Below are 14,245 nucleotides of genomic sequence, written 5' to 3'. Positions count from 1 at the left end.
TTAAAAAGATATCTAAATGGCTTGCACCAAAAAAGGTGCAAGTTTTGACTTTTGAGCTGTATTTTTGCTCATTCAGAATCAAGGGGTTTTAAATGAATGACCAAACTCAGTGTGAGAGTATTAAACTTAAACAGCTCAATTTATATGAAATCGCCCTAATTTAAATAAATACGGCAAAAGCATGCATAGCAAAACTCAAATTGTTGAATCGTCCGTACGAGGTGATTCACTAGAATAATTGGACGTTCATACATGGCATTTGAGAGAAATGACTCTTTGGGATAAACCAGTTGACTAAAATGAACTTGGCTGCATTTCTCAAAGGAATCGTAAGGCTAAATAGATTGTAGAACCATTGGCACCAATGGTCTCTACAATCAACTTAGCTCCCAATGCTTTTGAGAAACGCAGCCTTGGTCTTTCCTATGCTACATATGAGAGAGAGTACTGTTTGTAATGAATCGATTCACTTAAATGAACTGGGCTGCGTTTCCCAAAAGCATCGTAAGCCTAAGTTGATTGTAGAGACCATTGGTGGCAGTTGTTCTACGATCAACTGGCTTACAATGCTTTTGAGAAATGCGGCCCTGGATGTTCCTACAAAACATTGGGCAAAAAGGGCGTTTGAGATGAACAAATTCACTAGAGCGATTTAGATTTTTCGATGCTGCATATGAGAGAGTACTGTTTGGGACGAACCGATTCACTAGAATTAACTTAATTTTCATACTTTACATATGAGAAAAAGGACCGTTTGGGATGAATCGATTCACTAGAATGAACTGGTCTTTCCTATATGAGAGAGAGTATCGTTTGGGATGAACTGATTCACTAGAATGAAATAGACTTTCCTATATTAGAGAGAGTACTGTTTGGGATGAATCGATTCACTAGAATGAACTGGTCTTTCCTATGAGAGAGAGTATCTTTTTGGATGAATCGATTCACTAGCATGAACTGGTCTTTCCTATATGAGAGAGTACCGTTTGGGATGAATCGATTCACTAGAATGAAATGGACTTTCCTATATGAGAGAGAGTATCGTTTGGGATGAATCGATTCACTAGAATGAACTGGTCTTTCCTATATGAGAGAGAGAGTACTGTTTGGGATGAATCGATTCACTAGAATGAACTGGACTTTCCTATTTGAGAAAGAGTATCGTTTGGGATGAATCGATTCACTAGAATGCACTGGTCTTTCCTATATGAGAGTGAGTATCGTTTGGGATGAATTGATTCACTAGAATTAACTGGTCTTTCCTATATGAGAGAGGGTAACGTTTGGGATGAATCGAGTTGCTAGAATGAACAGTTTTTTCCTACAATACATTTGAGGGCGTTTGAGATTAACCGATTCCCTAGAGCGATTTAGACTTTCCGACGCTGCATAAGAAAGAGTATCGTTTGAGATTAATCGATTCACTAGAGTGAACTGTTCTTTCCTATATGAGAGAGAGTATCATTTGGGATGAATCGATTCACTAGAGTGAACGGGACATTCCTACAATAGATTTGAGGGGGTTCGAGATTAACCGATTCACTAGAGCGATTTAGACTTTACGAACTATATGAGAGAGTGTACCGTTTGGGATGAATCGATTCACTAGAATGAACTGGTCTTTCCTACACTGCATATGAGAGAGAGAGAGAGTACCGTTTGGGATGAATCGATTCACTAGAGTGAACGGGACATTCCTACAATACATTTGAGTCCGTTTGAGATTAACCGATTTACTAGAGCAATTGAGACTTTCCGATGAGAGAGAGTACCGTTTGGGATGAATCGATTCACTAGAGCGATTTATACAGACTCAATTTGATCAGGTTTTTTTTTACCTTTATAGCCTAATAAAATAAAAGTAAATATAATATTATAAAGTTATTTCTCAGTTAGGCTTCTCATTAGAAGGAAATACCTGTTCTTCTTTTAGCATGTATTGTTGACAAATGTTTGCTTTATTACCTCTCTTGAGCATGTCTACTAACGTCATTCCTAGACGCGAAACACATCATATTTTCCAAATGCATATGTTCATGGATTAATGACATCCTCTGAAGCTGCAACTGCCGGGTGTGTTTGGAGTTCAGTTGAAAAAAAAAAAAAAAAAATCACAGTACTGATGTGTCCCACAAGTCGGCTGTTGTGATTTCGTCTCCTTTATTGTTGTCTTGGGCTACTGATGTCACTTCCCCTGCCGTAATAAAGGAGAGCAGCCGTTGGCCACAGCAGGATCCAGCTGTTCTAGCACATGGTTGAGCTGTGCGGTAATACTCAGAAGACACAGGAAAAACAAGAAAGAGATCACTGGAGTTCAGCACATACTCTCGGTCAATGTGTGTCAATAGTTAAGGGGACTGTACATTATTGTAACCACTGTAAAGTGTCATGAATTCAAATATCAGCTCAACTGGGGCTCTGGTTGGATGTTTGAGAGATATTAGAGAAGTTAGCAGATCTTCTGACATAAACTGTGTCAAAATGTGTGATTTCCTTTAATGCCTGAAGAGTTCACTCAGGAAACTGGATAACCAATAGCTTCAGTGATATCAAACTACATGTGCCTTCTCACGCTACATTTGAACATAGTAAAGATATTTGACTAATCAACAGTACAGACAAATGATTAAATGATTAATTTCGGTAGTTATTGTGTGTGTATGGGAAAGCCAGATGTAGAGTTGTCCCACCCTCTTTAGTGTAGAGAAGATGAATCCATCCAGCTTGTGGTAGTCAGAATATCCACACAGATGTTCTTTTTGGCACCTCAGTATGACCGGGTGAGCCTCAAAACCCTGGTGAGAACTTCCTCTGTGGGCCACAGCAGTGAGAGAGGACAGGATGGAGAAAAAAAATTGCTTTAGGTGCTTTACATGTTCTTAAGAAAATGGGAATTGCACTTGTGCAAAAATCTAGGGTGTTAGGGGTGACAAGGTTGTTGCTATGTGGTTGCTGAGATGAATTACTTTTAGAAGGTTGCTAAGGTGTTGCTAGGTGCAGTTGGTGGTCAAGGTCTAAACGTGTGTATAGTTTTGCTTACATTGCACACAAATACAATTTTCTTTTCAAATGCAAACTTTACGGCTGACTGCTTATACAAGATGACACATAGACAAGACAAACAATTTAACAAGAATTATTTAAAAAAATAAAAACACCTGGAATCAATCATTGGGGGAAAGGGAATCCAATGACAGGAAGCCAAAGATTTTTAAAAATATAAGACAAAGTAAAAAAAAGACATGAATAAAATCCATGAAAAAAAAAAATCACAGAAGAATACAAAAATATCTCCTGTTCAATGTACTTTTAAACGTTATAAAAATTCAAACAAGGCTTTGTCAAGTCAACATTCAAAGTTTGCTTTTGTGGTTAAAATTTTGAAATTTTAATTAATTTCTACTTACTCACATTCAAATGTGAATACATAAATGGATCAGATTTGTAAATATTGGATTTCCAAACCAGATTGTTTTGAATGAATTTGTACGATTTTCTGCAAATGGAAACACAAAAACAAGCATGAAGGTTCAAATTATATCGTACAAATTCATTTGAATTAGCCACCAATTCACGACCAAAATAAAATAGTTACAAATTGCATGACAGCGTGTGCTGGATTGTGTTTGGTCTTTTGTTATTCACATTTCACAAATTTAGCAGATTTGAGTTAGAAACACCCAAAAACTTGGTTATTGCTGATTGTCTGAACAATGTCTAATATATTCTGGTCTCTATTTCCCTTCTTTTCTGTATAACAAGCGAAAATCTGATTGTTTACAGTAGAAACGAAACCGCACATACTACTAATACTTGGTGGTTTAAAATATTCCTACCATAAGTTCTTAGCAAGCACCACTAAAGGGTTCATAAATTGTAATTGATGGTGCAAGAAACATGGATGTTCAAAACTGTGCTTCTCTTCTCCTTAGAGCTCAGTTTGTCGGTCAAAGCCAAGTTGTCCGTTTTCCCCTGGGCAGTGTGACGGGCCAGGCGCCGGGAGGTCCGGACCTGCCTGACAGAACCTGCCTCTCCCATTGCATCAGACCGCGTGATTGCCAGACTAGGAACAGACTCATTCACTCCATACAATGGTTTGTAATGCCTGACACATAAACCTTTGAGTCATTGTTTGCAGTAAAGCAGCTCTGAATGAGAAGAATACATAGCCAACAATTCCTCCAAGAGCGCTGCATCTATGTCAAGGCGACCTGTGTTTTTCTACAACTTCTCATCACCCTGGCGACTGAGGTCCTCTTGATATCTCACTATTTAAAACGGAACATTCTACTTATAGACAGGAATGTCAACTTTGACTGCAAGAACCTTCACTAACAGAGCCGCAATAATGGCATGCTGAGCACAAAGTGGAAATTCGGACAGTTCTGTTTGATGTGGGTGAGGTTTCAAAAAACATCCTTGTGAAAACTTGGATGGAAAAAAAAGAGAAGTGGTTTTAAATTGTGGACCAACGACAAAGCTGCAAAAGCCAAGAATAACCAAGCTGTTCCTCGCTGGGCCAGACGCGCTGGCAGGCGACAGAAAAGAGGGGCTCCGAGAATCCCCCTGACCACACCCTAACCACCAGCGAGAAAGAATGTGGGTAAAAAGAAACAGACATACAGAAAGAAGACAGAAAGTTGATTGGAAATAGCATGGAGATTCTTGTTGTTTTCCGTCATTCTCAGGCCTTAACCACACCACACACGCAGAGGGGCCACAGTAAAGAAGGGGGCCCATCTAAAACACAGTGGTCTCAGCATTGATCTCCTTCAAAGAGCTCATGTTAACTGCTGGAGTTAACTGCTCTCTACTTACCACACAGCCCTTTCAAAGATGGCAGTTCAGTCAAAAGTCGGGGTCATAATTACCGCTGTTCTGCGAATTTACACAAATTCAGTCATTTCAATCCACCTTATTTTGCAGCGTGGAGGTGTGAGACATCCTATTCATTAGCTGCTATAGGTAAATAACTAGTTGAATAACATACCCCGGTTTCACATACAAGGCTTAGTCCCAGACTAAAATGCATGTTTGAGCTGTTTTAACTGAAAGTAACTTGCACCGACATATGTTAAAATATGCCAGTGCCATTGTTTTGTCTCAATCTTTTTCTTCCCTACACACAAAAAAATGGTGCTATATAGCACTAAAAGTGGTTCTTTGGCTCGTAGTCGTAGGGGAACCACTTTTGGTGCTTCAGTGGTCCTTCACCGGTTCTTTGGGATGACTGAGTTGCTATATAGCACCGCTACCATAAACAGAACCTGTTAAGATATGGTGCTATATAGCACCCAAAGTGGTTCCCCTATGATTACAAGCCAAGAACCACTTTTAGTGCCATATAGCACCATTTATTTAGTGTAGGGCACGTATTTTAAATCTAGACTTATATTTTATACAGATTTTATACAGACTTATACAGATTTTTTTTTTTTACTTTGTGGTTCAGGGCTTCCGTAGAAACCCCCCTGGTTAAAAAAAAAAAAAAAAAAAAATTCTGAAATCAGAAATCTCATAACACATTTTATGTTCATTAACATGTATAGTCTCGTAGTAGATGTATCTAATATTGAACACTGCTCTCTTCTGTGCTTCAAATTGCACTGGTAAAATATCATTAGCAATATCATTCAGAAACACAAACAGGCAAAAATAAGGTGCCACCAGTGTTGGAAAAATTTAAAAGTGCAAGAAACATTTTATTTAATGTTTCCACTTTTGACAACTGCAACAGAATCAGTGAAAATGAGACACACAACCCTCGTACAGGATGCAGAAAGAATAAATGCAATTTTTTTCTCCCATTCATCTCGGAAAACTCGGTTTTCAGTGTCAACTTTCCTAATTTTTGAAAATGCCATTGTTTTTGCGCGCCGCTTCTTTCTGCTCTCAGTCTCTTCTTCACTGCATGCATGACCGCGCGTCTGAACGTAGCAACAGTGAGCATAGTAACGTTAACTGTCGTAGCAACCCGTGGCGACATAGGACCCAAACGGTTCTACTGAGCTGCCTGATATAAATGTGATTTTTTTTATTTTTATGGCATTCGGCATTTATTTATTTCATTACGTCAAAAGGCTTTGCGGTCCGGATGGACGCATCTCGTGGTCCGGATTCGGACCGGAGTCCGCTAGTTGGCGACCCCGAATCTAATGCTATTTCATGCATTCTGAGTTTTTTACACTGTTAAAGACTTGGATTCCCATGCTAAACATGGCTAAAGTTTAAAAAAATTAGTTGGATGTTTGATGGAGTATTTCTGTGACCAAAATACTCCTTCCGGTTTCTCACAAGTTTCGGAAAGTTTTTCTCGAGTATGGGCCTATGTGACGTCAACAAGGGTAGAACTTTCTTGTATGGGCACTTCTTCCGGGAAGGGCGCACGCACGCACACGTCGACCAGAGTGAGAGACCAAAAGCACGCCCATCAACTAGCTTTGCTCGGCTTTAGGGAAGTCGTCGGCTGCGCTGCACAGGTCACAGGACTTCACAAAATCAACACCAAAGAAGTGTGTTTTTTTGGTTGTCAGGGCAAGACAACCCTGTTCAGCTTCCCAAAGAATCCAGTGTTAAGGGGACAGTGGGTGGAGTTTGTTTTCACAGAGTTGCGCAATTGTTTTTGTTTTATAAACAAGGCCCAGTTCAGCTCCGGATTTGCAGGTGGCCTAATGCTGAAAGATGGAGCCGTCCCAACGATAAAGGTTCACTGTCGTGCGTTGGAACCGCAGGCGGTGAGTAAAACTGCTTTAAATGTCTGTGTGTTGTTGGCTGTCAGCTTTCAGACGCTCTCAACGCAATAGCAGCGCATGCTCGTGACTCTTTATCTCTGCCCACACAATATGCTGTAAAGACTCGGTACAGCGCATCTATCTTTTATAAATATGATAAAACTAAAGTCTTTTAGGAGATATGAAGGATGCAATATTACTCTATAGGTACTCAAGATTGACATGAGATTGACAGAAACTGTGTGTGATAACCTTTCTTTAAAGGTCCCATTCCGCATGATCCCATTGTTCAAACTTTAGTTAGTGTGTAATGTTGCTGTTAGAGCATAAATAATACCTGTAAAATTATAAAGCTCAAAGTTCAATGCCAAGCGAGATATTTTATTTAACAGAAGTTCCCTTTCAAAGCCTACAGCGAACGGCCGGCTTGGACTACATCCTGGTACTTCCTTCTTTAATTACGTCAGTAGAGCAGTAGAACAGACTAACCTCCGCCCACAAAGAATACGCGAAAAAGGGGGCGCGGTCTTGTTGCTGTCCCACGTGGAGAAGCGGACGGTCGTGTGGAGAAAAGGAACTGTTGCGTTGAGTGTGTTTATCGCCATGTCATCGAGACGCTGTTATTTTCATCCAGGAGTCAAATCACCTTTGTTTGGCTTTCCCAGGGACGCTTTAGAGATTATTGAACGCATACATCTCTCCGTTAAGAGGCGTGACCTTTCCAACGTGCGCTAAGCTGCTGTAGAATCACAACACAGGACCCGCTGGCACATGCGCTAAGCTGCGGTCGAATCACAACACGGTAAACGCTGGCACGTGCGCTAAGCTGCGGTCGAATCACAACACGGTAAACGCTGGCACAATCAGAACTCGTTACGTATTTCTGAAGGAGGGACTTCATAGAAAGAGGAAGTCACCAGCCGTTTTTAGGACAGTGGAAACAGCGGTACACAGATAAGTACATTGTGTGAAAAATACTGTGTTTTTTTACACGCGAAACATGAACACATGTTATATTGCACACTGTAAACACAATCAAAGCTTAAAAAAAACACGAAGAACGGGACCTTTAAGAAAAATAACTTTGCTGTGAGTTGTGAAACCGGGCTATAGTGCAGTACACTTTAAAACTATTTGCACTAGAAACCAATGCGTTTATAATTCCGATAATTAATTAAAGTAATATAATAAATACTAGTTTATATTATCAAGCAGCATAACTGACTGTTTTTGTACAGCTAAGGTAACTGGAAGCGGATGACACCGGAAACCTTGCACATTCAAGTTACAAATGGCTGCACCCAATTTGCCTCATCAAGCAACAGAAAGCTGTTTGGTTTGAAAGTGCCTTCTGTTTGAGCTGTGCTTCATACATCGCTACACTATTGACAATACACAATGAACCTTTGTTTTTCCCCTTAAAATGTATTTAATGTGACCTCACCTTTAGGCTCAAAACATACTCTATGCAAGTACATGAATGCAACTGTTTCTATTCATTATGCAAGCTCCGTTGTCATTGCATTCTAAAATGTGACAAATAAGTTATATGCGGCACATTCTCAGCACTGCCACTAGAGGCACTATAGCAAGCATTAGCATAAACTTGGCTTCTTCTATCTGGCAGGTTAACTGTTGTCATGATGGTGCAACAGTTTGAATCATAGATGTTCCACATTCGACTGCGCCAGACACGTTGACGCGCCCGCCATCTTGGAATGGTCAGCATGTCGTCACTCACAGTAAGAATTGATGAAGCCAAAACATGGTGCAGCTTCTGGTTGTAAAACCTCCCAGATTTAAATTCCCGAAGAAATGGGATATCCTTTTACAGGTGAGAATGTGTTGGTTTGTGTTTTATGTGTTAACCCAGTATTACAGGTTTTTACTATGGTACTTTTTTAATGTTTTCACTTTCACTATGGTAACTTTTTAATGTTGTGTTAGCTGATGCCTTCATCTTGTAAAATCAGCTGCTGAAGTCTATTGCAGATATAGATTTTCATAAATTCAACTTGCTCTCAAATGTTCACGGACCAGCTTTGACCGTTCCAATATGGCGGATGGCTTATGTATAGCAGCCCATAGAAACAGCCGCTAATGAGGCATCTACTTATACATCTACTTATGATTTGTACAATAACACATCCAGTTCAATGGCACAGTTATAATTATATCACCATTTGAGTAATGAGCATGGCACTTGCGATTTTGATGGTTAAGCATTTCTTCATGCTATGATAATATTAGACCAATTTTTCGCTCCTATTAAAGTATTTAAGAAAAATTATAATGACATGTAGCCTGACAAGCCAGACCCACATCAAGATGTTGGGTCTGGGAACTCACCATTGGCAGGGCTCAATCCGAGGGGCGGGATAAACGGTTGTTTTTCAAATTCCCTCAGCATGCAATAGGATAGTGCTACAACCAACCAGAGCAACGAAGAAGGTGAAGCAGAGCTAGTTGATAAATTCAACTTTTGCCGTATCCGGTCGGCAAAACTCAGAACACATCTTCCTTTCTTAAGAATGACTTCAGTGCCGTTCTTTGCTCTTTTCTCAAAGAAAAGCTTCGTCTTCCAGAGTCGCAGCCAAAGCCGATTTGAAAGACCGCGGTTCACCAGCTTCTTTGTTTACAAGTAGCACGTGGAACCGCCGCAACTCTGCCATCATTATGTTAAGCCCGCCCACCGACTCCATACACGATGTGATTGGCCTGACTAGAGTTTGGTTTTTCAAGCTCGCAAGCCAACGGAGAGTTGCTAGACGACCCTGGCTGCAAATTATATTTGCTACCGCTAGGGTGCGCCTAGATTTCTAGGCTAAATGAAACGTGGTGAGGTTAGGAAATTCTATGTAGCTCTGAAATGCTGAAAGTAAATAGATTGTTTTTATTCACGGTTGGATTGACTCATCTTTAATATGTGTGTTACATTAGAGAAATATCTGCCTGGCGTTTGAACAGTTTGCCAATTTCAGTCAGAAAATGGAAGGCAGGAAGGCATGACATTTGTAATTAAATAGTAAAAGTACTAATGAAAAAGTAAAAATCTGTTTTTCCAAACTTATATCATCCCTCAGCCGGATGCTGCATATGAAGATCTGACCAACATTATCAATTTGAAATCTCACCAGTAAGGTCTTATATTATTATATAAGTACAAGAGTGAGGTATTTATGCCCGGGGGTCCTACATTGGAGTTGGTTGAGTGGCCAAATGAACCCTGGCATGGAGGAGGTTTGTCCTCCTGCACCTGGTAAAATAACCCTCCCTGCATGACCAGACCTGTTGCATGAGGAATGAACTCAGGGTGTAGTTGAGGTTATTAAGTGTTAGTTCAATCATGACAACCCTCAAAATATAGTTTTAGCATGTTATTGAATATGGCAATGTTAATCTTTTTGGTCTTGGCGGACTAGATCTGCTACACTGCTGCTGCTGATTATTTCTGCTGCTCCGGTCTTGGCGGACTAGATCTGCTACACTGCTGCTGCTGATTATTTCTGCTGCTCCAGAGCAAGTATGAACTTGGTATTGCTAATAGATACACAGACACGCTGCTATGAGTACGATATGCTGCTGCATAAATAGTCATAAATCCTGTAGTAGATTTTGGCAGGTGGAGCTTGGGAGCAGGTGGATTCTGATAGCATGCTGCAGGACTAGCCTACAGCAAACATCAAACTAGACTATTTAAATGTTGAGCAAGCAATCTCATTGGTTGCAGGATTTTGAAGAGTCCAATCAGCTTGTGCAATGCGGTAATGGTGTGATTGCCTGCGCCCTCTAGAGTTTCATGACTGAACTTTTACATAAGAGGAGATGACAATTAAAGACAAACTCTGTTTTTTCAAAAGCCGAAGGGAGAAAAATAATAGAATGACAGAGTGGGCAGATGTTGAGACCTGAAACTTTGAACAGTATTGTTCTTCTGAAGTTTGGGTTTAGTGTAAATTACCTTTGGATCAGCTTGCCAAGTGATGTCAGCTCAGGTATCACAACACTGGAGATGAGGAAGGTCCAATTTACAAAGATTTATTCAAGATGAAATGGCTCCCGCAAGCCATTTTACTGTAATCTGTCATATTTATGAGTGAAACAGGATATTCAGAAACAACAAAAAGTTTTTTATCCATCAAGAATTGGTTAGAGGGGTTTCCACCACATGGAAATGATGGAGGTGGAAATAATGTTTAAAACTTTTTTTCCATTTGCAATAAGCAGCATATTATGTGTCCTAAATACGCACACACACAAAAAAATGTCACCCCTTTTGCATAAACATTTTTGGAAAAAATGGGCTCATTGATGCATGTGGGGAGCGAAGGCTGGCCCGTGTGGTCTGATCAAACAGACGAGCTACTGTATCACAAAGTTAATGCTGGTTCTGATAGAAAGGTGTCAGAATACACAGTGCATCACAGTTTGTTGCACATGGGGCTGCATAGCCGCAGACCAGTCAGGGTGCCCATGCTGACCCCTGTCCACCGCCCGAAAGCACCCACAGGGGGCACGTGAGCATCAGAACTGGACAAAGGACCAATGGAAGAAGGTGGCCTGGTCTGATGCACTATGGGAAGAAGGCAAGCTGGCGGAGGTGGTGTGATGCTTTGGACAATGTTCTGCTGAGAAACCTTGGGTCCTGCTATCCATGTGGATGTTACTTTGACACGTACCACCTACCTAAGCATTGTTGCAGACCATACACCCTTTCATGGTAACAGTATTCCCTGGTGGCTGTGGCCTCTTTCAGCAGGATAATGCGCCCTGCCACAAAGCACAAATTGTTCAGAAATGGTTTGAGGAGCACAACAACTTATTTGAAGTGTTGACTTGGCCTCCAAATTCCCCAGATCTCAATCCAATCGAGCATCTGTGGGATGTGTTGAACAAAGAAGTCCAATACATGGAGGCCCCACCTCGTAACTTACAGGACTTAAAGGATCTGCTGCTAACATCTTGGTGCTAGATACCACAGCACACCTTCAGGGGACTTATGGAGTACATTAGGAAGGTGGTCATAATGTTATGCCTGATCGGTGTTATATATATATATATATATACACTGTATATACACACATTCACTATATTGCCAAAAGTTTTGGGATATGCACATGAACTTTAATGACACCCCATTCTCAATCCGTAGGATTTAATATGGTGTTGGCCCACCCTTTGCAGCTATAACAGCTTCAACTCCTCTGGGAAGGCTTTCCACAAGGTTTAGGAGTGTGTTTATGGGAATTTTTGACAGAAGCGCATCTTCTAGAAGCGCATTTGTGAGGTCAGGCACTGATGTTGGACGAGAAGGCCTGACTTGCAGTCTCCGCTTTAATTCATCCCAAAGGTGTTCTATCGGGTTGAGGTCAGGGCTCTGTGCAGGGCAGTCAAGTTCCTCCACACCAAAATCGCTCATCCATGTCTTTATGGACCTTGCTTTGTGCACTGGTGCACAGTCATGTTGGAACAGGAAGGGGCCATATTAATGCTGAAGCATTAAAAGTTCCTTTCACTGGAACTAAGGGGCCAAGCACAACCCTTGAAAAACAACCCCCATACCATAATCCCCCCTCCACCAAACTTTACACTTGGCACAATGCAGTCAGGCAAGTATTGTTCTCCTGGCAACCGCCAAACCCAGACTCATCCTTTGGATTGCCAGACAGAGAAGCACATCTGACGCTTTGCATTGCACTTGTTGATGTAAGGCTTGGATGCAGCTGCTCGGCCAAGGAAACCCATTCCATAAAGCTCTCTACGCACTGTTCTTGAGCTAATCTGAAGGCCACACAAAGTTTGGAGGTCTGTAGCTATTGACTCTGCAGAAACTTGGCGACTTCTGCGCACTGTGTTCCTCAGCATGCGCTGACCCCACTCTGTGATTTTACGTGGCCGACCATTTCATGGCTGAGTTGCTGTTGTTCCCAATTGCTGTGTGTGTGTGTGTGTGTGTGTGTACAGATTTATATTACATTGTGGGGACCAGCCAGCGAGGGAAATGGATTAATACACATACTAAATAATGGTTACTTAAAAATGCAGAAAGTTTTCTGTGATGGGTAGGGTTAGTGTAGGGGGGTTGAATATACGGTTTGTACAGTATAAAAACTATTAAACCTATGGAAAGTCCCCACAAAGATAGTGAAACCGAGTACATGTATGTGTGTCTAAAATGTTTTAGAATTGTTATACTTTTTACAAGGGTAAACCAATAAATTCAAGCTCAAGGTATTACAAGTAGCAACAACAACAAAAAAGATCTGATAGTAAAAGGTTTTCAAAATAATATAAAGGTTTTAAAGTGATCTTCATATAATAAAAGGAAACAAATCAACCTGTCTCTATGCATATGCAGCCTCTATCTTTCTCTTTTATTCTCTCTCTTTTGCTCTGTGTTTCTCAGTCCCTCTGTGTAGTTTGGCAGTCACAAACAGGCCATCCTTGTGTGGACAAAGCAACTGCCGCACGGCCTGCGGGCTGATCCCATGACCCCTGACGACATGGGAAAGTGTTTCACTCAGCTGTCGGCCACCCCTCGTCCCAGCCGTGAGGCTCTCCTGAGTAACACGCACTTCACGTCAACAACGCGGCAGCTTCACTGTAACACATTATCTCTGCGACCTTCTGCAGAGCTGCATGAGAACGACCGCAATAAAGCCGCTCAGAAATGTCAGAGAGAACTCATTAGTGATAACTGTGTATGGGCCCACTGTACCCCATGAAGGACTGGGCGTACTGCATTCATATGGCCTGTAGCGGTACGTCCTGAGCCATATTGGCTATTCTAGTCTCGTTTTTTTTCCCCGCGTGGTTCTCACAGCGGCTGGGGTCAGAGGAATTCATGGTATCTGGGACCTCCGCAAGCGATGTGCGGTTTGAGACGTGATTGAGCGCAGGCCTGGTTGTTCCCATGTCACAGGGCTGACAGCAGTGTGGGGAGTTTGTTACCGGCTGTGTGCCCTCTGCACTGTCTGAGCCCCGCTGTGGCACTGCACACACAGACGGGCAGAAAGACTGCACTCTCAGCTGCTAACAGAGGCATACACACTTATCACCTCGCACACACACACACACACACACACACACACACACTGGTATAGGTGGTTTACAGGGACATTCCATTGGCGTAATTGCTTTTATACAGTACAAACCATATATTCTATCCCACTACACTAACCCTACCCATCACACAAAACTTTCTGTATTTTTACATAAAAAAAATAAACAATTTTGTATGTTTATTTTGCGTTTTGAATTATAAGGACATTGGCATGTCCTCATAATGTAGGGGGGCGTAGCCTGAAACCTGAAAACGCACCACAATATAAGGACTTTGCATCCTCATAATGTAGGTCAAACCAGTGCACGCACACACGCACGCATGCACACACACACACACACGGAAAGTTACAGTAACAAAAAACATTATCACTGTCCATCACAGAAAGCTGGCAAATAAGCCATCAACTCAGGCCCTGTCCACACGAACACAGGTATTTTCAAAACCGCAG

General features: G+C 41.5%; 1 protein-coding gene across 1 annotated transcript in view; it reads right to left on the bottom strand.

Moving 5' to 3' along the window:
• Positions 1 to 1,932: 1,932 nt before the first annotated feature.
• zbtb10 (zinc finger and BTB domain containing 10) overlaps positions 1,933 to 14,245 on the bottom strand; it is a 60,776-nt gene continuing 48,463 nt past the window's right edge. Inside the window, exon 4 of the mRNA XM_079829578.1 lies at positions 1,933 to 2,811. Coding sequence (XP_079685704.1) covers positions 2,788 to 2,811 — 24 coding nt within the window. The 3' untranslated portion in view covers positions 1,933 to 2,787. The remainder of the gene's footprint in view (positions 2,812 to 14,245) is intronic.

This window comes from Gobio gobio, assembly GCF_949357685.1.
Source record: "Gobio gobio genome assembly, chromosome: 11".
Classification (NCBI taxonomy): domain Eukaryota; kingdom Metazoa; phylum Chordata; class Actinopteri; order Cypriniformes; family Gobionidae; genus Gobio; species Gobio gobio.
Note: the sequence above shows the minus strand (reverse complement) of the source record. Positions and strands in the feature narration are given on the sequence as shown.